This window comes from Halichoeres trimaculatus, unplaced genomic scaffold (assembly GCF_033239565.1).
Source record: "Halichoeres trimaculatus isolate MK-OKI-2021-1 unplaced genomic scaffold, fHalTri1.1 fHalTri1_scaffold_21, whole genome shotgun sequence".
Taxonomy (NCBI): domain Eukaryota; kingdom Metazoa; phylum Chordata; class Actinopteri; order Labriformes; family Labridae; genus Halichoeres; species Halichoeres trimaculatus.
Genome location: NW_027437199.1, coordinates 8,304,293 through 8,331,996, shown reverse-complemented (window position 1 = coordinate 8,331,996; position 27,704 = coordinate 8,304,293). Strand labels below are relative to the sequence as shown.

The following is a 27,704-nucleotide window of genomic DNA, read 5'->3' as shown; positions in this document are numbered from 1 at the left end:
AGGCTGACAAAATACACAAAAACTGACATGGTTTGGTTTTCATGAGCGTCGGAGGAGCTGCAGTTACTCTAACGGAATATAAAAGGAAGCTACAACTGAGATTAAAACAGCTACAATGATACATGTTGAGTCAATGTCTGATCGTTCACTGAGGCCTGCAGCTAGCTAAACTTTAGCATGCTAGTCAACGGGAGCAAAATGACAGGTTTGGTTTTTAATGCTTAAAAAAAAGACAGCTTTTTCTGAGTGATAGCTTGCTGTTAATGAGACTTCCTTAAGCGATGTGACTCGATTGCTTACAGTCTTAAGCTAACTGAGAATTTCTAGCTGTAATAATTCAGATTTAGGGGAAGTAAATGCAATTCTTAGTTAGTACTGGCACTGAAATGACGACTCTTGCTGAGCTACATAAGCTAATTATGCTAACACTGAATTTCTGAAATGATAACATTAAAAAAAGAGGAAAAAGAAAAAGTTAAAGAGGGGTTATTATTCTGTCTCTTATCAAAATGCTCCATGCTAAAATAGCATGCCATCCTTATGATGATGAAGTCATCCCATAAAGATCTCTGCTTCATGCGCTGTCCAAGGATAGGCCTCAAACCGCGAGGACTAACTTCGAAAGGCCGGCCAATCCAAAGGAAAGGGGTTTGTCAAGTGGGGGGGCCTTAAAGAGACAGCAACTAAAAAGAAAGTGTTTCAGACAGAGGCTGTAAAAAGGTTTTCCAAAACAGTACGTGGAGACAAAGAGGGTGTCTGAGCTGTAAATCAATAAAGCTGTTACAGGAGTATTTAAAGGGACAGGACAAAGCCTAAAAATGCATAATACCCCTCTTTAAAGGCTCTTTCCAAAAAATGTTTTAGAAGTAATATAATAATATTTCAGGCTGATCACTTTCTTATTCCAACTTTTAGTCAGCTTCCAGGCTTTCTTTCTGCCGGAGAAGAAACCACTGTAGTTGAATTTTGCTAGAACACTGAACAAAACAAGCTAGTAGCAGCTCAGCTCGCAGCCCCCTTGACACTGGCAGAGCGTCAGACAATGAACACTGATATTCAATGCATTTCTATCCATTCTTTTTTAAACTGGTTGAAATAACTAGGCGTTTTGGGGTTTTTTTGCGGGAGGAGAAACCTCATGTTCTGTCAGCGCTGGGGTCATCTCAAGACTTGGTTTGCACAGTTTATAGTCTCTGTAGTTAATAATACGCTGGTTGCAAGCTATTAATGTAACACATAATCCTCTCTTTCGAGTAGCCAGCAGTGAATGCTAAAGACTGCGGCTCATGATTATCCAAATACACACTTTTAATGCATATCTTTCATTTTTGTTGTTTCTGGAAATGGAAATGAAAACCACGCAAATCCATGAATATGACTTCAAATGTACAGACCTGTGCACCTAGCTTTTAATGCTAAGCTAAGATTGTGCAGGCACTGTGTTCGGTTTAGTGAACGGTCAGTTTGCTACAACTGGGCTGCAGGCTAGTATCCTAGCTGTTCCTTCTAAGGAGATACTTCAACTAATGTGTTCATTTTGACGCCTCTAACTCTTTTTTTTACTGGTTTTTGATTGGTCGAGGACATTACAGACAAAACAAAGCAGGTAAAGTAATGGAAAAGGTATAAATATTAAACATTTAAACATAAAAAACAGACACACCAGCATGAGCCAACAGCATTCATGCGTGTTTGCTTAAATTCAGCTGGGAGGAATGATCCAGTTTTGTTAGAACAGCAGGGAGATGGAAATACTGAAATCTGAGCTGAAATAAGTTTGGACACAGAAAAGCAACAAAATCAGACAAAAAAAAACAGGTAAACAAAGAATAAAGAGTTAACTTCTCGTACCATTAATACAAATGAAATGTTTTTCCCTTTTTGCCCAAGTGTTGATATAGCAACGGCTGTTTCTGCACTTCCTCACTGACTCCATGATTCAGAGCAGAAGCAAGTAAGACAGGTAACAAATTGTTTGATACAGTTGGTGGTAAATCTCCAAAATATCTGCTCGCCAAGGATGTTTTATTTTGAGCAAAAGACCTCCAAAGCAGAGCAGACCATCTCCAAATAGCCACAAGGATTCCTCAGCTCCCCTTAAAAAGACCAGCTTGATTATATGCAAGTGCTTTGGTGCAAACTACGCAGATCACAATCTGAGAACAGTCTAAATTTATGGAGTATGATGTGAGTAGAAAAAAAGCCAGGAGCAAAAAATAGTTCCTAAACCATCCAGTGGTTTGAGTGAAATGATGCAGAGGAATGTGCTGGCCAGTGACAGAGAGCACCCACATTCCCACAATGCTTCAGGGCTGTGAGAAGTTACAAGGCAGGTTCTGTCAGAGGCCGCCTCAGTCGCCCACGTCACTGTCCTGGTCTCCTATGACCCACAGGAAGTGGAAACTGAGCGCCAGCAAAGCCGTGCCCAACAGGTCTCCCAGAGCGGTCAGGTAAGGGATGGAGAAACTGTCCGGGTCTTTGCCGCTGCGCCACATGGAGTGAACCATCCAGTCTGAGATACACAGCAGGAGTAACACCTGGGAACAAGACACGGGGGGATAATCGATTCATATCATCGTACTGAGAGAGGCCTCCTGTGTTATCCAGGTTTATTCACATCTCCATGAAAGTAGAATCATTTTTAGATTAAGAAAACTCTGATGTCCTCAAAGAAATGTAAACATTAAAAACCCATCAGGCAACAAAGAATAATTTATAGCAGCTGTTTTAAATCTCATCTCAGCCGAGGCAACATTTGAGATGCATTTTAATAACTCTGATAAAAATACATAAACTACCTGAGTCATGCACATCCCCTGTCTACCTGCATATTTCATGTCCCTCATTCCAAATATTTCTCCTGACTGCTTCAAGCTTCAACATTATATTTAATTGAGTTGTTGCAGTGAGAGTAAGCAACATTTCTGCACAGTTTGTTCTGATCTTAGGGTATCTGTACAACTGACCACAGAGGAGAGGCTGACAACTCCACAGCTGGTACAAGTCAGCTTGTTGCTCCCTCAGGTCTTCATAATTTTAAAAATATTTTGATGGGGGATTTTGGACAGACTTGAGTGTCTGACTTCAGAAGATCAAACTTGCTTTAAAGAGGGGTTACTGTGCATTTTTTGTAAGCTTCATACTGTCTCTCTGGTACCCATGAAGAAGCTTTGAATGGTTCAAAGCTAAAACAAACAAACTGTTTTTCTCACACTTGTGGTTAAAAAAAACAAAAAACCTTTTTTAGCCTGTGTTTGAAACACTTTGTTTTGGCTGCTGTTTCTTTAAGACTCCCTGCTCCCAAACCCCCGTCTCTCTGATTGGCCACTCTATGGAGGCCTGTGCTATGGGCAGACCTCTGTGTTTAAGGCCCACCCTTTCAAGATGCTCTGAACCAGTTCGATGACCCTTATGACATGACATTTAGCTAGTCTCTCGAAGATCTTTTTTTTTTTCTAAGAACAGACCATTTTTTCTCTCTCTTTAATTTTTTTATTTCGTTGCCTGTAATAATATCTCACCTCTCTTAGGCTGATGTTCTTTCTCTTTTTTATGTGCCATATTTTTTATGCGTCAAAGCACTTTGTGAACAATTTGGTGCTATATAAATAAAGTTTATTATTATTATTACATTAGTGTTTTTAGCAGTTTAAAGAAAGATTTAGGGAATTTTACAAAGACTGATGGTTTAATAATCTGCATGTGTAGTTTGAAGATCAAGCAATGTAACTTTATATCAATGTTTAAATAATGGGAAAGTATAATACCTCCTCTTTTAACTTGTCCATAAAATGCTTTTACCATTGATTCCTTTGTTTCACTTCAGTTTCTCAACAGCACTCCCAAATCAGACGAGATTTGTAATATCATAGTTGAATAACAATGCAGCCGCTATTAGATTAACCTTTTCAAACAGCGGATTTTCATGGCACATTTTAAATCATTTAATCACCATTATTTCTTATTTTTTATGACAGCATTAAAGCAGGCTGGAGTCTCAGTTGGCTGGTTAGCTATTGTCAGCTACAGCTCAGCAGAAATGCTGCCAATTCGAACGTCATGCTCTAAGCAAACAAGTTCACAGTTTATTCAGTGTGGCATGGCAGATAAGTTTCCCAAGTGTCCAAATTTAGGTACAAAGACTGGAACCAGCTGCTTCCAATCCTGAATTTTCGAAGATTTTATTCTTTTTTGATTCAGGATTGGTAGAAGTGGCAACAACAAAGAGAAATGTGACCAATGAAGAAGACTGAGAGGAGCGTTATTTTGAGCAAAAGGATAGAAAGAAAGGTAAGATGGTTTTAAAAAAAAGAAAGAAAGGAAAGGTTGTGTTCCTCGAGGCTGGGATGATATAAGTGCTTCAAAATGCCGTGCAGAATGGAATAAACACTTAAACTGTGCAGAGAACAGAGGAGGAGGAGGAGGAGGAGTAATGGACGAAGCAGCGGACCAGGAGACAAGTTAAGAGAGTGTTATTCATAATTCAAGTTTCCACGCATGGAGGGAACGCTGCGCAGAGAAAAAGAGAAGTCTATTAAAAGATAAGGATGGGTCTATAATTTAAGGGGAAACGAGCTGTCTCAGGTTGCCAGCGCAAACATTATAAAAAAAAAAAAAGAAGAAGAATACAGTCATTAAGACCATATTGACATGCAAAGATTACAGCAGCGATTATGCTACCAAGAGAACTGATGAAGATAATTCATCATTTTCTGTGTTTAATACACGGGTTCAGATAACCTGCCGATGGCCCATTTTTCTTTGCGAGAAGCGAAGCTCTTGTGATGAAATATGTAATCAGGTTCAACAACACGGTGCTGTTACAGTCCTGCATTTCTAACCAATAGTTTCTATAGTCATGACATAAAGGAAGTTTCCCACCAGACAACATCGTTAGCCTTTTGAACTTTGCAGAATAAATGGGCGTCCCAGTGCCTGCTTTGGAAATTTTTGGCAGTATAATCACATTTCTATAAGCGTCTTTCAACACTCGCACAAAACCATTCTAGATGTTGAACTATAGCTCAACCTTTTCATTACACTGTATGAGCTCTCTGGACTTTGTAAAGTTTAGCACAGAGCTTCTAAACTCCCGGAAAGTGATCATTTTTACTTGCACTCAAAAGTTTTCTTCTGTGTACAAGAAAATTATCTGAATGGAACAGGATAGCATCTTGTGCACACAAATTTATCTTGTATGAACAAGATCATTTATAAGTTACTTTCTTGTAAGGACATTAGTTAGTATCTTTTGCCCACAAAAAACTGTTATATAACTACAACAAGATGATTGTGAGAACATGCTATTATCTGGCTTGCACAAGATTTTTATCCTTAAGTATCAAATTATACCAAGTGCAGAAGCCTTGATTGATTTTATGCACAGGATCATTTACTCTGCAAACGAGTTCTCTTGCGCTCATAAGTTATTATCTTGTAAGCACATCAGATCATGTGCACAAAAGGTATTATATTGTTTCTGCACAAAAAAAATACCATGGAAAAAATATAATGTTCAAAAAGATTTTTGTATTGTGTATGCAAGATGTTATCTTGTACGCAATCTAGTTATCTTGAGGTTAGAAGGTGATAATCTTGAGGAAACAAGTTATCCAATTAGAAGACATTTTTAAGATTATTGACTATCTTGTAGGAACAATGTTTTTTCTTTTAAGGATGATAGTTAGAATCTTGTGTTAATGAAACAACAATTTTGTGAAAACACAGGATAATTATCTTGTTGGAACACATTACTTTCGTCTGCACAAAAGGTATTATATATTGTGAAAACAATATCCTGTTCACTAAGATTTTTTTGTATTATGTGACCAAGATTATCATTTTGTGAATAAGTTATGTTGTGGGCAAAAGATTATTATCTTGTAAGATCAGTTCATCGGAAGCAAACTGGTTTTCTTGTTATCTTGCGCTCACAAGATAATCATCTTGAGGGAACACGCCTTTATCAAATGAGTACAAGTTTAATATAAAGCAGTAAGATTATTGTTATGTTGTGGGATGTGTTTTTTTTTCAGCAAGCCAGTCAAGATCTTGTGCTGACAAGATAGTGAGCTTGTTTGGAAACATCTTTTATTCTGTTCACCAATGTAATATTTTGTGTAATCAAGTTATCTTACACACAAGTTATTATGTTGTGCACATTAGGTGAGTATCTTGCAAGAACAAGAAATTTACAAACAAGTAATCATCTAGTGCTTACAAGACAATCTTGTGGGAGCAAATCATTACCCTGTACTTAACAGTCAATGTATTGCATGCACAAGATAATTGTCTAGGGGAAGTAATTCATTATCTTGTTAGCACAAGTTAATACAAGATGTGTAACTTAGTATCGAGAGACATAAACCTGCTTTCACAAGGTGGTTTCCTGGTGTGCACAAGATAAAAATGACCCCTTTGTGGAACTAGGAGCTAACAGTTTGAAGGTTTTTAGGCTTGTTTTATTTTGGATAGTTCCATCTGCAGGAGAAATGTAATGCATTCATTGGTATTTTTCCAGCTTTGATGCAGTTTAGTAATTTGAGCATCTTCAAATGTTTTGTAACCTTTTAATCTGGCAACTGGCAAACACGGCCCCCTCAAGTTTTTTTTTCCTGACAGTTACCTAATAGAGACTTTTCACAGGCTTATGTTTGATCACGGGACACATTAATCAGTGGGTCTCAATGTGAATTCCACGATTTTTCTCAAAACTTCCAATTGCTATCCATCATTTACCCTTCACAGCTCCCCATTACAGATTAAAGTTTGTTTTTTTTCCTGCTTACAAAGACAGGAAGGAAAAAGTTTGACGCTGTTTGTTTTCAAAGATTATGATCCAATTTACACATTTAGAGAAAAGAAATGAAAAATGAAAGAGACAAATATACCCGAGCGCTGATCCATCATGCAGCTCCTGCCTCTGTTTCTGTATTTGGTCCTTTAATCACGTCTGAGTGGCAATAGAGGAGCGAGGAAGTGTCTACAAGATAAAGCTGTTTGATCCCCTGTGATGGCCACATTTGCCTGCATCTGCCTTTGTATCAATTCCTCCAATTACAAACCACTTACACAGGTGTCAGACAGAAATATGCAGCTGAAAATTAGCTCCTGAGCAGTTTTCAGTTTGTAGTGAAAGCTGGTGGAAGAATGAGTTGATTGCAATTCCTCTGGCTCTCTGGAAAACTGGTGCTCGATGACAGCCTGCACAAATTCAGTGAACTCCGTTTGATGCTGGAATGAATGCAATCATGGAGGTTTCTTTTATGTTTTACTTCAAACAGAAAAACTATTTTTCATGTGTCTAATAAACCTGTCGCTCAGATGATTGAAGCCTTGTTTGAAATGATGAATCGTCGTCTTTTAAATCCTGTTTCTTAACAATGCTTTCACTTTATCTCACACACAACAAGAAAATGTTCACCATTGGGCTGTTTTTAGATGTTGAGCAATGGTACCTTGAATTTTGAGTGTCCTAACTAATATGTGTTTTTTTCAGTCTCTTGGCTGATTTTTTGATTTTGGTTGTGAGTTAAACTTTGGGTTACGAGCCAGTTTCAGATACCCCATTACTGACGCAAAAGCCCCACAGTGAAAACTGCAACATCCGTCCAGCATCCTGTGTCTCACTCATTCACTGTAAGCAGGCGGAAGCATCAGTGTTGTGCTTGCTGTTATTTTGCAGAAAGTTGCCAATAGGCATGTGATGGCACCATTTAATGACACAACACGAGTCATTTCAGAAACATTCTGAAAAGGAGGATAAACAGACCGCATTGGACATAAAGTGAAGAAAGCGTGGCGGAAAGGGAAAAATCAGCCAATAAGGATTGAGTTATTCATTTGAGCCTTTCTCCAAGGTAAATGCTGAATATTATACTAAATAAAACCAGTTTCCTGTTGTACATTCTACTGTGTTGTGTTTTCACACAGTATTTATTATCTATAAGTATGACTTTCTTAATTCAAAGCATGTAATAAAAGCAGTTACAGTGTTTTTTGGGGGGGGGTCTGGAACAAATCAAAGGCATTTCAATTCATTTCATTGGGGAAAAATGGATTTGGCATACGATTAAATAAAGTTACAAGCTCTGTCACAAAAGAAATCAAACTTATAAGTCAAGGCACCATGGTACTCCAATGGATATAGTGCATTTTGATTATAATAGTCCTTGATATCTTATCATTATTATTTGGGATTTTTTACAGTCTTCCACCTTGCTAGTCAGTGTAACATATTACTGATACATACAAAAATTTCTGGATGGACTTCATGTGTGTATGCATACAGCCAAAATTCCCACCCATACTTTTTCCCATCACCCATGGCAAACTATGGGAAAAGTTTTAAAAGTTTGATGTCCACATCCGTCTGTCCGTCACACAATTTTCTGGCCGATCACTGATCTTTAAAAAGCCTGACCTGCTGATACCGATTTCAATTTTTTATTTTTTTTATAACAAACAGCATATACCTTCAATGTTCAGATCTTATCTTATTGAAAATAATTAAACAATACCTGTGAAACAATAAAATCTTTATGTCTTAACTTAAATAACCGATAAAGTGTCCTGAGTTTTAGGTCTCAGAGCAAAAAGCAACAATGGCTGGCTGTCAGACCTTCCCAGAGGTATATAAGATCAGTTTCATATGTAAAGATGGGCCGAGCCCCAATCACCAGTCACTGATCACTGATCCCCCAAAATTAAGGAAATCCGCACCGATCGATCAGTGCATGTCTAATCAATACCAATACTTATCTGAACAGATACCTATATTAATTTTACCAACGGATTGATCATTTACTGCTGATACTGGAGTTTGTTTTTCTAGTCTGTATCAGAAACAATACCCAATACCAGAATGGAATTGGAGTATCCCTTGTCTGCAAAACCATTACAATGTAGTTTTCACGGCATGATTTTGATGTCATGCCCTGCCACTCAAGACTTCCTCCCTTCAACCACTGTCGTATGACACAGAGGACTTCACGCCAAGATGGGCACACATGAATGAGAGACTTTGGAAATTTTCAGGGGGGTGACATTCCTAGAAAATTTCCGGATGCACAGAAGTTGCAACATCTCTGGTGAATAGTTCTAATTTTGAGAGAAGCTGTGATGGTTAAAGTGTTTTTCTAGTGCGAAAGACTAGTCTTGTTTTAGCAGCTGACTGGTTCAGACTTTGTATATGAAAAAAACTAAGACAGATCTAGGAGAGTAGTGTTATGATTTTGGCCCATTTTAAGTAGTGCAGACCACAAAATAAGTGAAAGTTGGGAGCTGTTTCAAAATACTACAACGCTGTCAGCTTGTTTCAGAATCATATTCACATCCCCTCACATACATGCATCATCTTAAGCGAAGCTGTTCACTGCCTATTTGCTCAGACTTACCTCCCAACACCTCCTCTCTCTGTGTGTTTCAATTTGGTATGCAAGAATATAACAGGCATAAATCCTGTGTCAACAGAAACCAGCAAATCCAGCCTGAAAGAACGCACACTGTGTCACTTAATGTCACTCCATTAGCTGCTTTAGAACACTGCAGGTGTTTATCATCTGGGCCGACATAATTGGATTTTGTTGTAGTCTTGAAATATAAGTGCTCGCTGAAGTGCTTGATTTGCAGACCATTACGAGCAGTTTCACATGGCTGATCTAAAACTGGATGATAACTTACTGAGGTGCATGACTTGCATAGAGTTCAGCTCAGGAAGGAGGGTATTATACACAGGCTCAGGTTTGTTTACTGTAGTTCTTTCTATATATATATATAGGCGCTTCATTAAAAAAGCACATTTGAGAGGCAGAGGTGCTCTAACAATACTCAAACTGAGCCTGATGCAACCAATCAGACATACACAGTATTAATGCACGGCCTGCTCTAACCTCCTCATAATCTGCATCTAGCATTAATCATCCACTGGCCACCCACCCAGCCAATTATTTCTCCGATTTGGAGGCCAACACCTTCATTTTTAATTATGTCATGAGCCACAGTTTTCAAGGCAACATCCTGATGAATGAGTGTGTTCATAACCCTTAACTGCGATATGTGTTATTCGTTGTATTGTGTGGAGGCCTCTTGGTGTGTTCTGCAAATATGAGAAAACAAAGTTTTGTGAGGGATGTGAAGATAATTTAAAGAGGGGCCTGGTGTTTCTTTCTAGGCTGCATATCATCCCTCTGATACCACCGTAGGAGCTTTATGGGGTCAAAAAAATCCTCATTTTTCTGACACTGCTGTATTAGAAAACCCTTATTTTAGCCTCTTTCTGAAAGACAACATTTTAGCTGCTGTCTCTTTAAGGCTCTTCACTCCACAAACCCCCCTTCTCTCTGATTGGCCAGCATCTTGGAAACATGTCAAAAGCAGCGCTAATGCTGGGTTCAATTTGTACTTGCAACTGGGAAGTCGGGAGTGGGAATGACGTAATTTCCAAGTTAAGCGTTCCAGTTACCAAGTCGGAAAAACTTGCCATAACAGCACCCTAACACTGCAACAAACACTCGTCAGGAATTCTAAAATAAAAACAAAACAATTGGAGCTTAATTACTGTTTACCCCTGAAGTCAGAATTTCCGACTCGGAACTTGGAGATGGTGTTAGTGCCCCAACTTCAAAGTCGGAAATTCTGAACTTTGGGGGCATTTCAGTTGGGCGTTCTCAGAAATTCCGACTTCCGACTTCAAATGGAATGCACCATAAGGTCATGCCTTGGTGTTTGAGGCCCACCCCTCCAACGTGTCATGAATGAGTTGGAAGATCCTTACGTGATGACCTCAGCTTCTGCAAACCTCATTAAGACCTTGCAGAGATCCTGCTATTTCTTTTTTTTCGGACAGACCATTTTGGGCTAATTATAGAAAGATTTAGGGATTTTGACAATATAGCGATTTGAAAACCTACACGTTTAGTTTGGACATCTAGTTTCTTTTGTTTTGACGCTGTAAAGCCATGACCATCATGCAGCCCAAAGATTCCGATTCTAATCAACACTTGTGGAAAATTGATCCCTAGTGTCAGGATGTAAGTCTGCATTTCTTAATTTCTATTGATGGTTTTGGACGCAGTCAGTGCTCAGCTAATGAGACTCAACATTTAGGTCATGAACTTCCATTAGGCATCTGTAGTCTTATAGTCTCAGGAGGTGATGAAAAGGCTGGAGAGTGAGCAAAAGAAGACTTCAAACATCTCTACCTCAGAGAGAGATGGTTAATTGTCACTCTGCATGCTGTGGATTTAGTGCCCTCTGTCCTGGTTAACGAGGCATGCTGTTACTAAATCCCCTTGAATCTGTCCAGTTGAGTCTATCTCCAAGTGCACTTGAAATGACTCCGTACACTCTGGTGTCCTGAGACCCCGGGAAATTTCTAGGACCTCTCTCAGTCGTTTGGGTGCTCGTTCCTGGTGCCTGCGTGTTTCATTTCCGTGTAATTGCCTTACAAAATGAGTTTGGGATGCATTAAGGTCCAGAATGACTTCATTATCACACTGCCACATTCTGTTCAGGTCAACATCATCATGCTGCTTCACTCAGAGCGTTTCCAGCTTTCCCACAGAGGGCTGCTCAAGGCAGGCAGAAGGACGGAGCAGTCCTGTACCAGGCTCTTTCGTTAGTCATCGACAGCTTTCTTCTCTACCCGTCAAATAACTCTCAAACTCTCAATTTGTTTAGATTTCATCTTCTGCACCATCTGGCCACCTAAATGTTCTCCTGTGATGACTACACTTGTTTTCCTGGAGATGGTCGGGCGTTAGAAGAAAAAAGAAGCACATTTGATCCATCTCATACTCATTTTGGAGTGGTCTATCCCTCTACATGTAATGGACTGTACTTATAAAGAGCTTTTAAGGGTTTCAAACACTCTACACTAAGCATCAACCCTCACCCTATTCACAATCACTCATGGCTTCTGAAAAAGGTGAAATCTGCTCATTCACACAGATACTGAGCAGGATGTAGCTCAAGGCCCAACCACCTGAGTTTGACTGTGGGAATTTATTTTCCGTCCCCAAAAGATAAAGTCTCAAGTGCTGAAATTGCGAACCAGGATGCAGGTTTCTGACATCCCTCCCAGGAGTTTCCAGACAGGATATAAAAGTTATTTTGTACCAAAGTGACCACTCTGCTACATCAATGATCTCTCCACCTCTCTCTGTGGTACAAAGATTACAGGTAGTGCACTGTAAAGATGTTTTTAGAGGATGCTGCAGGACAAATGAAATGCTTGTGGCTGCTGGGATCAGTGCTATCCAGGCTGTCTTATGTCTAAATATATCTGATTGTGTCTGAGAATAAGATGCTATAGTCAAACAGAAAACTGAGGGATATCAGCCCAAGTGTGGAGGAGTTGGTTCTAAAGCCTCATTTTAAGATGATAGTTTTGATAGGTATGATTTTTTGATTTTTTTTTTCCAATTCAAATTTAAATTCTTCATTTCAGTCTTTTGATTATAAACTGGATTGGAAAAACGTTACCACTTCTCTCCAGCAGAGGGTGAAATGTTTCTCTCTGACTCATGTGATGTGCATATTACGGGAAAATATGGCTCCTGATATGGTCTGTAGACATTATTAACATCAGTTAACTTTTTCACACGGTCTGGTATCAAAAATGCAAACTAAAAATCACAAAAATTGTTAATATCAAAGAATCGCAATATAATTCAAATCAGCACCCCAAAAATCGTAATAGAATCAAATTGCGGGAATTGCATATTGTCCCAGCCCTATTGATTAGTATATGAAATTATGAACTTTTAGTCTATCTTTGCAGATTTCCACCATGGTCATGATCAGGCTTTGTACACAAACAATGCAAAAACTGAAATCTAAAAGTTTTTCTTATTTCAAGGAAAAGTTGTCTTATTAGACTTAGTGCGTCTCTTACCGTATTGTCAGATTATACTTTAGCTCCACAGCTTTTTCATCTAGGCCTTACAGCTTAAATATCCTGAAATGAAACATTTTACTAATGTGTCTCATTAAGTCTCGGGGTGTGCCCATACTGATCTGTGTTATCGATTATCGCTGTATCGGTGCCCCTCAAAGCTGGTTTGGTATCAATGGGCAGAGATGCATGGTGCGGATCCAGACCAATAGCTCTATGCCTTTTTTTTTTTTTTTTGCTTTTTTTTTACCAGCACTCTCTGCTAGTTTATTTGAAATGTTGCCTCTAGTACACTTGCTTTGTTTTTTGCTACATTACCAGTCAACAAGGTATAAAAGTTTACATTTGAAAAGAACTTGAGAACATTCTGAAGAATTGTTTTTATAGTAAACGTTTAAATATTTCATAGTTTAAATAAGTATTAGCTTCAGTAATTCCAAACACTCATTTTTTAGCCTTTTACCCAAATCATTACCAGTCTTATCCAACAGTAGTGCATGCAGGTTTCTATTTAACACTGGTATCGGATCTGTATCAGTCGTTGGTATCGGATCCACCAACGTTTTTTAACTACTAATGAGACAAAAACCATTGCTTTGATTTCAGATTTTGCAGAGTGAGGACTTTTGTAGCAGAATGATAAATACAGAAATGCACAGTAGACATAAGAGGAAGTGCCATAAATGCCCAACAGCTGCTGCACTGACAAGACTGCCTGCAATGGCTGTAGACATAACTTAATCATTTTATTCAACCTAAAGAGAGGAGGGATCGGCTGATCTTCATTTCAAAATGTGATAAGACTGATTTGTCCACCATCTGATTACCACAAGACTTAAAAGCTTGCTTAGATTTCAGTTTTTGCATTGTGCTTGTGCCCATGTATGAGTGACAGTGACTCCCAACCATGCTAGGATCGAGGAAGTGTGCTGTGCTTAAGCACGGAGCAGAGCACTCACAACTAGGCATGGGAGGCGAAGCATGCTTCAGGCTCTGAGAGGTTTGAATGATTAATGTCCCACCAACAGTTAATCTATATTAACATATTTTCATTGGAGTCGACCGCTCAAATTACAGCAATAATCATGTAGAGCTGAAAGGGAATACCCTGGATTGAAGGAAGTATAATGGTCATTTTTAATGTTAATTATGCAGTAAGTCTTCATCTGACCTCCTAATGGAAACGAAAAGAAAAAGAGAACCGAGAGACTAGGATAGCATAAAACTGAAGACCTCTGTGAGGGAGTATGTTCTCATTTTCAAAAACACTGAAAATTTTGACAACCAAACAGTACATCAAAAGCTTTCCTCCATATCTGGATGTAACCTGATGGTTTGTCGATTACAGTTTGGCATTTTGCCTGCAGCATCTTCTTTTTTGGAGCCACGTTTCATAAAGAAGTGGATCCATATTACACCCCCTCCATCTTTCATTGTGTTTATTTCTTCAGCAGCACTCTTGAGTAGTTTAAGACCTCAAACGCAGAGCTACCAGATAACAGATCACTTGACTTTGTCAGAGCTGGGATGAGCAGAAACCCTGATCTGTTGAGATAACAATGATATGATCTGAAACCCTTAAATAAGGAGATTTACTTCCAGAGCAACACTGTGTTAAAGAGGTGCAAACACAGCTGGGTTCTGAACCTCATGACTCCTGGCTTGAGTTGCATCAAACATTGAATTACCACAGTCATGCATAGCCAGCACGGTTAAACTTTGTGTAACCTTTTCAGAGTTTCTTGACACCTACTCTGTCAAAGGAATACTTCTTTCTTTGACACTTCTGTGGCTTTTTGCACCATGCTGCCAGGGTTTGTTCAGCAGTGTCTCCTTCTTTGTCTGCATGTGCTGCTGGCTAATGCAGCACTGTCAGAAAATGTGTTGTTTTAGCTTGTTTTTTATGTCAGTGCTCTTGTAAGGTTTGTCCATATTTTATACACTGTTGTACAAAATCCTGAACCACTGTTTGCCAAAGAAAAAGAAGCAGAACTCTGGTGAATTCATTCAATGTCATTCTTCTTCTTTTCTCCCCTCGGCGGCTGCACCGTGAGGCTCGCAGAGATATCACAATGAGTCTGCAGAAATGTTTCAATTTCTCCCCTAATTCTCTACGGCTTTTCACTTTAAATAGAACATTATCAAACCGCAGCATGTGCAATTTCTGCTTATCACTGCTATTAAAGAAACAGACTGCTACAGTACTTTCTGCTTTAACTGAATGACATTATCAAATTCCACCATGCTGTGGACATCTTTGCCGAATTGGGTCCAGGCTCGTGGCGGGACAAAAGAGAAAATGTGAGACTACATTTTAAGGTTGAGTCTCAAAAGGATGTGTGTCCGTATTTAGATCATCTGGAAACTGGGTATTTAAAATACAAATTTGCAGGTGTAAACAACTTACTGGCACAAAAACTTCAGCATTGCTCCACCAGGTTTCCTTAACCTGTGTCTATAATCCCTGAAAGCAAAAGAAAAGATCTGCAGAAAGGGTTTATTTTGCTAATAACAGTTCGGGATTATTATGTTTATCAAATTATTAAATTAGGAAACAGTTAATGACAGAAACCAAGCATTTTTGCACTACAAAGCTAAAAACAGTCACCTTAACTAGAAAAACAGAGAAATTGCTTTTCTACCTCTAACTCAATCTGTTGGCATGTTTCTGTTATTATTAGTTTTTTTTCAAAGGTTTGGTCTGATGCAGTGTTAGGCCATGTCCACACGTAGCCAGGTATTGGGAAATCGCATATACTTCTATACGTTTCTGTCTGTCATTCACACAAAACCACAGCTTTATGTCATTAAAAAAGGTGTTTCTGAAAACTCCAGCCAAAGTGAAGATTTTGGAAAACTCTGGTTTCATGTAGACGCCGGTATACATAATTTTTGGGTTTCAAACATCACAGCTGAACGACTGGGGCTCACTCTGATTGGCTGGCACGGATTTTACATCTGGAAAACACTGCCAAATATTGGTTTGGCATGCCTTGAGCCGCACTTATCAGCGGATATGCCCACTGTTTGTGGACTTAAGTATTTTAAAAATGAAAGAGTGGGGTTATTTGTTTTTGAAAATACCCGGCTACGTGTGGACATGGTCTTAACACATGATGAAAGACCTTGAAAACACAGCAGATCAATAGATAAACAGCGGAAGAATAGATCGGAAATCCCCAGTTTTTGCTTCACCTGTGGGCATTCACTCACTGGCCATTGTATTGGTTACACCTGATCAACTGTTCATGAATGCAAATATCTAACCAGCCAATCACATGCTCAAAGCATTTAGGTAGGTAGTCATAGAGAGAGAAGACAATCTGAAGAACTAATTTTGAACATTACGATGAGTTCACTGTACTCCAATGGCCTCCACAGTCGACAAATCCTGATCCGGTAAAGCACCTTTGGGATGTGGTGGAAACCACATCTCAGATCCCACATCACAACAACAACCTGCTAACTCTATACTGTTCAAGCATTTGCAGTTTGGACTCTACAGCTTTGAAACTCAGTTTTAGTTTCGGCTTTCATGTCTATATTGGGAGACCATAGACCAGTGAACAGTTACACATGGACCTAGTATCTGTTATTTGTTTCTGAAGCAGAGTTTTTCAGTCTATTGTTGGTGGGTGCCATATTGGAAAAGCTAATCCACCAGCCAGATGGTAACTGTAGCTCATCTAAACTGTGTACTAACTGCCATTAAATCACTACAAAAGAAAAAAAGTTTTTATGTCTGGCAAATGGTCAAAATACTCTGAGATCCAGAACTGGGGAAAACCTGAGAGAGATCCCTGAGGAACTCCTTTAAAAAACTAACAGAATGAGGTCAAACACTAACTTTTTTTGGTTAAACCATAAAAACCATAGTCTTTAGCCATGTCAGAAACCCAACTTGGCTTCAGTTGAACTAGTTTAGTGTAAAGATGCAAAGCTGAGGCCGGCCTTTAGCCTCTTTGCTAAAAGCTACACTCTTGTTAAGTCAGCACCTCTTTAAAAAGATAAAACTGTGCTTCTGAAGCAAGAGGGCTCTCAAGGAACAGCAGTTTTTAACACTGCTGCACTGGCTTCATATTTCAAGACTGGAGGTTTCTGCTGAATAAAACTCATCATCAAGGTTTATCCTTCTCTTTTTCACTATGTATTATTGAATTATTGTCTCATATATTAGCTTTTTTATTGTTATTGTCTTAGTTATCACTTGCCTTGTAATGCTACTTGTAGCGATTAAAATTCATCACATCTGCCAGCAGAGGCAATCCTATGGGCTTATTCTTTAAATGATTGAATCTATAAGTCATTAAATACCAAATAAAGAAAAAATAGGGCCCTTGTTTCAAAATACAGTAATCATCCAACAGCTTGACTTTACCTCGGGACCTTAAATGGACTGTGATTGGATTAACAAACCCTTTCCACAACCCTAAAAATATCATTATAACCCTGTAATCAGTTGTTTAGTCACTTAGGGTTAGAGCAGGGCATGAAATAAATGCATCTGATAAAGTGATTTCAGTTATCTAAGATGCAGAGATACTCAGCACCAGGGCTATTTGAGGACACTTACTGAAGCTATTGACATCCGTAGCTAATAGCGCTGTCATTCAAGTGTCTAAACTGAGCCTCTGTGATTTCTCTCTTCTCCACGGTCGAAACAATCAGCCACAAACAAGGACGGAGAATACATTAAAATAGATGTTCCTCATGGGATCGGGTTTTATAAATTAAAATAGAGGCTGACAATCCTAAACCCTCCAAATGTGGAGCTTATGTGTTCATCCGAGTGCACTGTCAGGTGAGATAATGTGAGTGGCAGGATATTTATTACCGTCATTAGTGTCTGGGTTGGAGTGTAGGTGGAGAGGCTGAGAGAGGGTGAAGTATACCTGCTCATGATCCTCACACACCTACACGTTTGTTTTCAGAGAGATGAAGACATCAGTGAGAGCTGTGCATTGAACATATTTCTTAACTGCTGAGCAAAAGAGCTGAACAGTTTCACCCTTTCTGGTGATGCATGCGTTTCAGGCGTCTCTGAAACCTTGTCAGTCGTCGTTTCACATTGATATGCGTGAAGTTTATAGGTTTTAGATTCATCAAAAGTGGACGATGATGACACAAGCTCAATATTCACCTCCCAGGGATCTATAAAAATGATGCCAATCTCCAAGGCTGTGACTAAACTGCATTACAGACACACTGCAGCTGTTTGATGTGCTCTCTGGAATTGTAATATGACCACAAATCTTTCACACTGAGCAATGCAGAAGCATCAGCGTGGTAAACTTTGCAAAATGAGCCTCATAACGACCACAAATCACAAAACAACCTCTCATGAAAGCTGTGGAGGGAGACAAACAAAGCACCAGACGAAGAGAGGCACACTGCAAAACCTAAAATCCAAGTGATTATGTCTTATCTTTAGCAAAAATGGTCAAGCCAAGAAAGTACTGTCTTTCAAGATAGTAAAAGACAAATAATGACATCTTAAATTGAAGAGTTAAAAACTTTTGATGGATTAAGAAAATGTACTTGTTTTTGGTGTTTTTGATGTTTTTTTCCAAATAAAAAGTTAATCAATTCTTTGTGGATTTGTTTTGGTTTCCATTACTTTTGTAGTATTATGCTAATTATGCTGATTATTGATGCTTAGTTAAATGCTAAAATTATGTATTTTCAGTTTTGATTTATGTAAAAGGCTTCTATGGTTTATTTCAACATCAAATTTGTATCGATACTTCATGCTTTTGAATAGTTGTTTTCTTTACTTTTGTTTTGCTGTTTGGACCCCTTTCTATTGAAGAGTCAATAGAAAGAACAGAATAAGGTGTTTGGCTTTGGCAGAGAAGATCAACGACTCATCCCACAAATAAGTGCTCCTCACAAATGTGGCACCATTTAGAGGGACATAAACAAGCTTTCCAAATGTATAGGATTTATTTCCAAGGGATTGTAACAACAAAGAAATTATCTTCCAAACACAAATTTCCGTACTTTTTGCGCTGAGATTGCAAAAACAAGTGGAGTTAAATCTTTTCTCATTAGGAAATGAATGAATGAACCCAACAACCACTGAATTGCAGTGACTAGTTGGCAAAAAAAAAGAAAAAAATCACTAGGGCTGTCCAAATGGAACTATAACGCCAGTCTTTGCAAGTTTCTTTGTATATCTCCGGTTTGTGTCCGCTAGGGCTGGGATGATATGCTATTCTCGCAATTCGACTCTATTACAATTTTTGAGGGTGCTGATTCGATTTATATTGCGATTCTTCTTACGTTTTTTGCAATTTCCAGTTTGCTTTTTTAACACCAGACCATGTGAAAAAGTGCAATAATGATAATGATAATGTCCACAGGCTATATCAGGAGCCATATTTTCCCATAAAATGCACATCACGTGAGTCAGAAAGAAACATTTCACCCAATGCTGGAGAAAAGTAGTAACGCTTTTCCAATCCAGTGTATAAACAAAGACTGAAATGAAAAATTTAAATTAAAAAAAAAAAAAAAGATTCTGTAACGAAGACTTCAGATTTTGATATTGACAAGCAAAAAAAATCCAGATATATCGCTTATCAATTTTTTTAGTGTCCACCCTCAAGAAGAGACATAATTTTTGGTCAGTAGTTGAAATCTACTGTATTACTTTTTGTTACTTCTATGGCTCCCAGGCTCCAATGAGAGGTAACATCCAAGGTGAATATAATTTAGCATTTTTCTTCAGTTTTTATTTTTATTTATTTATTTATTTTTTAAATTTCAGTACAGTTTTAATTTTTTTTTTAGTAGGTTTTCTATTTGAGTTCTTATTCTTTTGAAAATGCTCAGTTTTTGTTTAGTTTTTATTAGTTTCAGTATTAGCTTTACCGTCTTTTTTGTTATATATTTGTTATGTATTATTTATATTTTGTTATATGTTAAAGGCAAGATTCAAAAATGTCAGAAAAATCAATGTGTGATGAAACCATCTTAAAAAGGTATTGACCGCAGACAGATGAACAGTCTTCCTCATGAAAGTGGTCGTGATGTCATTGTGTGGTGTGAGACTGATACATTTTCTCCTTTGGTACCATAAATGATCAGAATGGAAAATGAAAAGCAAACTCATGGTTGGTATATTTTACTAAATGTGTATCAAAAGGACAAGTTTGTTTCTTAGATTAACACAGAATCTATTCATGTCTAAGTATTTAAAACAAGTTGTACAAGGAATATGTCTTTAGGAAAACCTTCCAACTTTCTTATTACCAGCAGCATTCAGCCTTGTAATTAGTGTCTGCTATTCTGCCTGTGTCTCCGCAAATACACTGATGATAAAGCAGATGAAATTAGTTTTTGGTGAATGCTTCAACAAACAATAGCTCTATAATAACCTTGCCGCTACGACACACTTTGTTAAACTCATCTTCCAAAGGCAGTTTTTCACTAAGACGGATCAACAAGGACAACAAGGAGTTCATGAATTATTCTGACGTCCCGTTCCATGAATGACTTAAAGCTTTAAGCAGCCTTTAAAGCATGTTGAGCATTAAAAATCGAAGAGATTATGTGATGTTGGAGGCTCTGATGTGAATCAATATATCGATCTGTGTTTTTTTTCCTGGCTGTAAATATCAGGATGTGAATGAGGCTAGATTCAAACTCTCTTTCCTCCTAACCCCATGGGCTTGTCTCTGCCATTTGATGTTCTATCTGGGCCTAAAGCACCCTTAAAGCAGCTCTACTGGCCACGGACTTAATTGATTTGGAGAGTCTCCAACTCCTCAGTGGTCAGGATTACATCCTAATGTTCCATGTCTGCATTAAAGATTAAGTGGCGCATTAAAAAGCCTTGAGCACAGCAAGCATCCAATGCATACATAAAAACAGTGAACTTTTAAAATTCCAGCAGATCATGCCGAAGTAAAAGCAGTCACTCATGACTTCAGTCGTTGCTTCATAATTATCTTAAGTGCTGCCAAAACAGAAACGTGCATTTGCGAGATTCCTTCAGGCATCGCCTTGAACCACAACTCTTGAAGAAGTCTCTGGGATCACTACGAGTGGAAGCACTCGTCCACAGAGCAACTTTCAAAGGAATAAAATCCCAAATCATCTCTCAGAGGGTGATTTCCAGAATAACAAACAGAAATACACAAGTTTGGTTAGATAGTTAGGGCAAACTTGCATTGACCAGTCACAGATTGACTTTTTTTACAGTCAGCCTCTCAAACACGCTTTATTAATCTTCCTCTCGTTGCCCAAATAGCTGCATCAACATTGGCAGCTGAGCTCACACACTCTGATTCCAGCCCAGCCTCTTCATAAAGCAGCATTAAGGCTACACTCACAAATCATCAGGAGTAACACGCCTTTTGTTTGTTGAAATAATGGCCCTAATAATTTCATCTTGGAAAAATAAAACAGCATCTAAAGCCCTGTAATACAGATTTCACTGACGGCGTAAAAGTTGGCAAAAGATTTTGTTGCTGGAAGATCAAAATACCAGCATATGACACTTTGTCTGAGCAATTTTGTTTCTAATAAAAAATCTGATATTGAGCTAAACAATTATTAAAAATATGATTTTAGTAGGAATGGGTACCTTTCATATTTGAAACAATACAGTACCAATGCCCAGTACCTGGCAATGGGTATCTGTAAAATGTCAAATTATTCAAATCAAATGATCCAAAAACAGAGGCAAAAACATTGATGTCTACAGCATACTGACTTGCTAAGTGCAATAACACCCTTATTATTAACTTTATAAATGAAATATTTTAAAAACTTTGAGATAATATTTCAAAACAAAAAACCTATTTCATTAGTACACTTGCATAACTTCCAGAAAAGTGACTTATTTAATACTTGTCATGATTTTGTGGTTACACCATTTGACAATTTAATGGAAATGAATCTTTAATTGGTTAAAATTGGTAGAAATGACATATAAAATACTCTGACACCAACAGAAATACAAACTAAATATTTAAACAAACATCTAACATGTTGTTTCACCAAGTTCAAAGCTTATTTGGGACAACATACTTAACTTTATTTTTCACTGTCTTACCTAAATACTTCCACCAGAATGTTCAATTACAGGAATAAGTAAAAGAGCTAGCAGTAAAATCAATGGCTGTTGGTGATAGAGGTGTGAAAAATATTGATACAGCTATATATTGTGATACTTTGACCACTGATAGAATATCAATATTTTAACTCTTAATATCAATATTTTTCTAAAAATAAAAACTCATATTTTAGCCAAGCTGTGAGTCAAATGTGACTTCCGCACCTCCACTGCAATAGATCTACCCCTCTGAATGTTGCCCATAGAAAGTGTAATAAATACAATCTCAAAATCTTTTAAAATATTTTTTTTCTTAAACTGATAATGTGGGTTTTGATGCCGTACACATCAATGTTTTCTCTCTCTTTTTTTGCAATCAGCTTTTTATGAAGTGAGTTTTAAACAAAAATACTAACAACAATACAAACCACATACCCTGAACACACACAACAGCCCCTGCAGAGCACACAATGCAACATAGAAATGTTTGCAAAATCAAAATCAAAGCAATTGGATAGAGTAATAAATAGGATTACAAGACAAACATACAATTTTAATACAGATACAACCATAATTTTTTTTTTTGCTGCAGTCATACCAGCCAACCAGAGTTTAAGTTCTACCTTAGAGATCTGGAACGTGGGATCTCCATGAGACTTGCTGAAATGATGATGTAATCTCATAAAGATCTACTGACATGTTCATGACCCTTTGAGGGAAGGGCCTCAAACACCGAGGTCTGTTCCTTACAGGCCTCCAAAGGGCTGACAAATCAGCAGGAGAAGGGAGCCTTAGTGAGACAGCAGCTAAAGCAAAGTGTTTCAGACAGAGGCTGAAATAAGGGCTTACTGAAACGCCAGCGTGAGAAAAGAGAGGATTCTTTTGAGCTGTAGATCAGACCATAGTGACACTCAGGAGTTTCTTCCCCTGAGTGACATATAATCTCCTCTTCACCCTGTTTAATACTGCTCTGCTTGTTTGGGAGTGAGTGTGTCTGTGTAAGAAGAAGTTTAAGTCCCACTGATGATGAAACACCAAAACAGAGCCAGACTGAAAAAACGTGAGATGACAGCAAAAAGAGGTTTGTTTGTTTTTGCTGTTCAGAAAGAAGTAAAGAAGCGGTAATAAAACACACAGCTGCTCAACTCAAGTTTTAAATCATAGGTAAAGGCTTTCACAACTCACAACAATTCAAGCAGCATAAATCACTTTAGGAGTTAAAATATACTACAAGAGATTCAGGCTCACCTGCAGCATAGCAGCAGCCAGGTACACGGACATGAAGATGGGCGTCAGAGTGGTGTGTCCGCTCTTCATTAGGTGGATGGTGTAGAGGAAGATCAGGTGACCGGGGATCACCAACAGGAGGAGCACCTGAGCAGAGCGATGGTTGGCTCCTGAGGATGGAGGATCAGGCGGTTAGAGGTGGATGTGAAGAAAACATTGATTTGCAGGTAGAAGACATGAAATTGAGCATTCATAGAAGAAAACGCTGAACAGTTTTGTGGCAGTTTATGCAGCAAAAACGAGCCCACCCATTATCCCCAGGATGCTGAGTCCTGTTGGTTTTTATTATAGATGTCTAACAAGGGATAATTCTACACCTGAAACAGCGGGGCGCAGCAATTACCTGCCTGCTAGTGCAGCGAGGCAGCCAAGCAGCAGCTTGCCAGGATCAGGGCTTAAAGACAGCGTTTTAAACCGTGAACGTGGCTTACTGCACAATTTAAAGCCTGTTTATAATCATGAGAGCAGTTTTATCGACACACAAAGCCCTGGCTGAATAGTGGATAAGTCTGGTTGTAGAGTACACACTTTCAGCTTTACTGACCTGTACCAAAGAATGTGCGGCACGGGTAGTAGCAGCCTTTGGCCTCATCAGGAACCTCTCCAGGAGCGCAGTGGAAATGCAGGTGAGTGGAGATCCTGCTAGACTGGATGGCAACCAGGTTTCCTCCGATTCCTGGGGGAAAAAGAAGAGTGAGAGTTCATTAAGAGAGCAGACAGCTGTTCATTACCATCTTTTCAAAAACCTTGAACAGATTTCAAACACAAACTCCAAAATCAATCTCAGAGGGGAAAAAATCAGATTAAGTCAAAGTTTTATCAAAGAGATATAACTGTGCATAATCATCTGGAAAGACTTCCTCTTCAACAGATATCCACTATTAAAGAAGGGGTTTTGTTTTTTCAAAGCTTTATTCTTTCCTTCTGCTATCCCTGTATTATCTTTACATGATTTACACACTGCAAAAACTGAAATCTTATCAAGTGTTTTTGTCTTATTTTCAGTAGAAAATTCCTTTTTAGACTCAATATGAGCCAAATTCACATGACCAATCCAGAAAAATGTCTCGTTTAAAGTTATTTAAGGACAAAAATTAGGTCTGAATCGCTCGTAACCAGTAAAAAAATCTGCCAATGGAACAAGAGAAAAGTTACTTGTATTAAGACACTGTTCTAGTCTCAAGGAAATTTTCAAGCAATTTTTTCCTGTTCCATTGGCTGATTGTTTTACTGGTTACAAACGATTCAAACCTCATTTTTGTACTCTGATAACTTGAAACAAGACATTTTTCTGGATTGATAAGTTGATAGTGGCTCATATCGAGTATAAGACAAATTTACTTAAAAAAAGACAAAAACACTTGATATGATTTCAGTTTTTTGCAGTGTAGGTGAAAAAAACCTACTTTTTTCACTTTAGTGTTTTAGAAAACTGCTTCTTTTGAGGCTCCCTGCTCCACAAACCTCCTTCCCTCTGATTGGCCAACCCTAAGGGGCAAAGCCATGGGTACACCAAGCAGCAACCTCCAGTCTAAGAATATGAGACAATGCTGAAGTGCTAAAATCTGCTGTTTCTTGAGTGTTCGCTAGAGGCTGGCTCCAGAAGTACCGAAAGTCACACACTCACCAAGCCAAAAAAAACATTTTAAAAGCAAAAATTCACCTATTTACAGCCTGGTTCAAAAAACGTCTCCTGTCTGAGTCGCTAATTTTAGTGTCTGCACACACTGTACAGGGTGAATTTTTTCCTAACTCAACAGTTCAGAGTATATTAAGATCGCAAGCTTGTTCAATCAAAGGCACAGCTCAAGTCACGTGATGGAAAGGCGCCTTATAGCTGTACGCAAAGCCCCTGACACTTCCAATATGCCCGCTTTAACCGATGTGGTCCATTTTCCATTTCAGAAACAGACGGGTAACGTCGGCGAGACTACGTCCATGTTTTATACAGTCTATGACCTTGGTGTTTGAGGCCCGTGATCCTTATGAGATGTCATCATTATTTCCGCAAGTCTAGAGAAGATCTGGTGCATTCCAGCATTGTTACTTTATATCCATGTTGAAATTGGGGAAAGGATAATATCCCCTCTTTAAAATCACACTGGTAAGTGCTGTGTTGGTCTACAGGAGTCGAAGTCCTCAATTAAGTTAATGAAGTTCTCATGTATCCTTGTAATCAATGTCCTAACGTTGAATTTTATTTTGAAAGAGGCACGAACAGATACACAAACAGAAGAGTGTGGGCTACAGCCTGCTCTGACAAAACACAGGATCCTTTAGATTCACATAAAGCAGCTTTAAAACTTTTCCTTCAGCATGAAAAACTAAGTTTCCAGTCACAGTCTGGTGACAGAGCTCTGCAGGGGGGCTCACACACACTTACAGGTATCATCCACAAACAAGCTGACAGGTGAGCACGGAGCGGCTCTGAACAGAAAAGAAATCCTCTAAGTGTGCCTTTATGTGAGCGGTAACCCGTTCAGGGATGAAGTGCGAGAAGAGTTTCTTTTATTCACAATCATAAAAAATGTATTATTCCAGTGTCTGCAGTGCAGCGGGTAAACAGCTCTTCTATACATGGTTGACTTTCATAGACTGAAGTGGTCATGTACTGCAAAGCAGAGGCAGGAGGTGTGTGTCTTAGACCCCCCACTCCCTAACCAGGCTTGTTATTGTGGTGAGTATATTAAATTAACACTGCCACCACCTCAGGGCGATGTCGACTTAATTCAATCCACTGAGGCTCTTTGTCCGCCTGGTGACATTTTATTGGAGCATTACCAGTGCTCCCACTGGGGCTGTAAAAACACATAACTTCACAATGAGCATTTACAGTTGCTCTGCACCGTTCCTCCTGCTCGTGTCATTACGCCACACTCCTGCTCTCATAATCTGAATATCACTCCTGTGAGCTGATGTGGCCTTGTAAAGGAAGAGTTTGTGTTTTTCTTCTTTTAGTTATTTCCAGTCAGAGCTAATTCTGGGACAGCAACATGCATGAATATGACACTTAAAGCAGAATTAGTAAGCAATCTGGCATTCCACAGTTATGTATGCTCCAATTTTTCTGTCAAAATATGGTTAAAATTAGATTAATTGCGCACTTGGAGGGCACAGTGATTCTGACTTTCTGGCTTTTAGTCCTTCAGGGTGTTTGGGGTTAGGATGGGGGCTTAACAGGCGGAGGTTCGTCTTACGATCTCAGCAGGGGGGCAAGGGAGAGTGAGATTTAGGGTTTTTCTGACTTATCCAGGTCACTGGGTCTGACAGGAGGAATGGGGATGAGGAGGATAAGGGGGTCTTGGGCTGTAGAAAGGCTTCACGGGGAGCGGCAGGGGGTCGGACTGCTCTGCCTAGAGGGTAGGGGGGGACATGTGAACTGTCTGCACACTCATCCCATCGCTACTCCTCTCCTTCATCTTTAATTTCACTTTGTTTATCTGAGCGGCTGTGACACCAGGATGCGACTTGATGCCCGGATGAAATTTAATGAAAAGGGAAACATGGAGAGGAGAGAGATATTGGAGGAATTGAGACATAAGGAAGCAGTTACCTCTCATCTCAAAACAAACAACAAAGGGAGGGGAGAAACAAATATGCCAAGATGACAAGGGGAGATTAAAGAGTCTGATGCTGTGTCTGAGCGTTGCTGGTTGCAAAAAACTGTGGTGCATAACAAAATGTTATACTAGCAGGTTTTAAAACAACATCAGGAAAGAGGTGTGTTATTACGTTTCTAATGATGCCCCAATTGGCTGATAGTACTTTTTTGGAACTTGTCTGTGACACTCAGACTGTTTTCTCTTTTAAAGGGGCTGTTAGGAGTTTGAAAGAGATCTTGAAAAAGTCTCCCTTTATAGGCCAGATCATAATCCACACTTTGAAATGAGATTATCAGCGCTAATAATGCAAGTTACAGGTTATTTTGAACTACTACTTCTTAGCTTCTCGATCTGGTCGACCAGGACAGGATTGAGTTATGGCACATCTAGGTCTCTATGACAACACCACGTCGGCTGACGGACTTTAGTAGTACGAAGAGATAAAACACAGAGATCTGTATTTTCTCTGCTAAAAACAATTTCTGTGACTAATTTTGTAGTGATAGTGGACACAGGAGCCCAACTGTCGGACAGAAAAAGGACAGAAGAGAGGAAGAAAGCCAAAGGGGAGAGTGATACAGCCCGAGCTTAAGGCTAATCAGACTTTAGCTCGGGCTGCAGTGGTCTGTTCAAACTTGAGAGTCTATCAATAACATGAAGAGTGAGGTTACGTTAGCTCTGCTTGGTGGATGACTGGCAGGACGTAGCTAACCAGGATTCACTAACGTTACACATTACAGACAGGTCTTAGAGCACTGCCAGCTGAAATAGATATAAACAGCTAATTAACTACTTACAAACTGACAGTGTTTACTTGTTGTCATGTTAGCCTACAGGAGCACTGGGCTGACGATGTTGC

The 27,704-nt window shown here is 38.9% G+C and overlaps 1 protein-coding gene across 1 annotated transcript in view; it reads right to left on the bottom strand.

The window, feature by feature from the left end:
- Nucleotides 1–229: 229 nt before the first annotated feature.
- slc41a2b (solute carrier family 41 member 2b) overlaps nt 230–27,704 on the bottom strand; it is a 55,997-nt gene continuing 28,522 nt past the window's right edge. The window contains exons 9-11 of the mRNA XM_074698435.1: nt 23,788–23,919; nt 23,205–23,353; nt 230–2,537 (exon numbers count right to left, since the gene is read on the bottom strand). Coding sequence (XP_074554536.1) covers nt 2,352–2,537; nt 23,205–23,353; nt 23,788–23,919 — 467 coding nt within the window. The 3' untranslated portion in view covers nt 230–2,351. The remainder of the gene's footprint in view (nt 2,538–23,204; nt 23,354–23,787; nt 23,920–27,704) is intronic.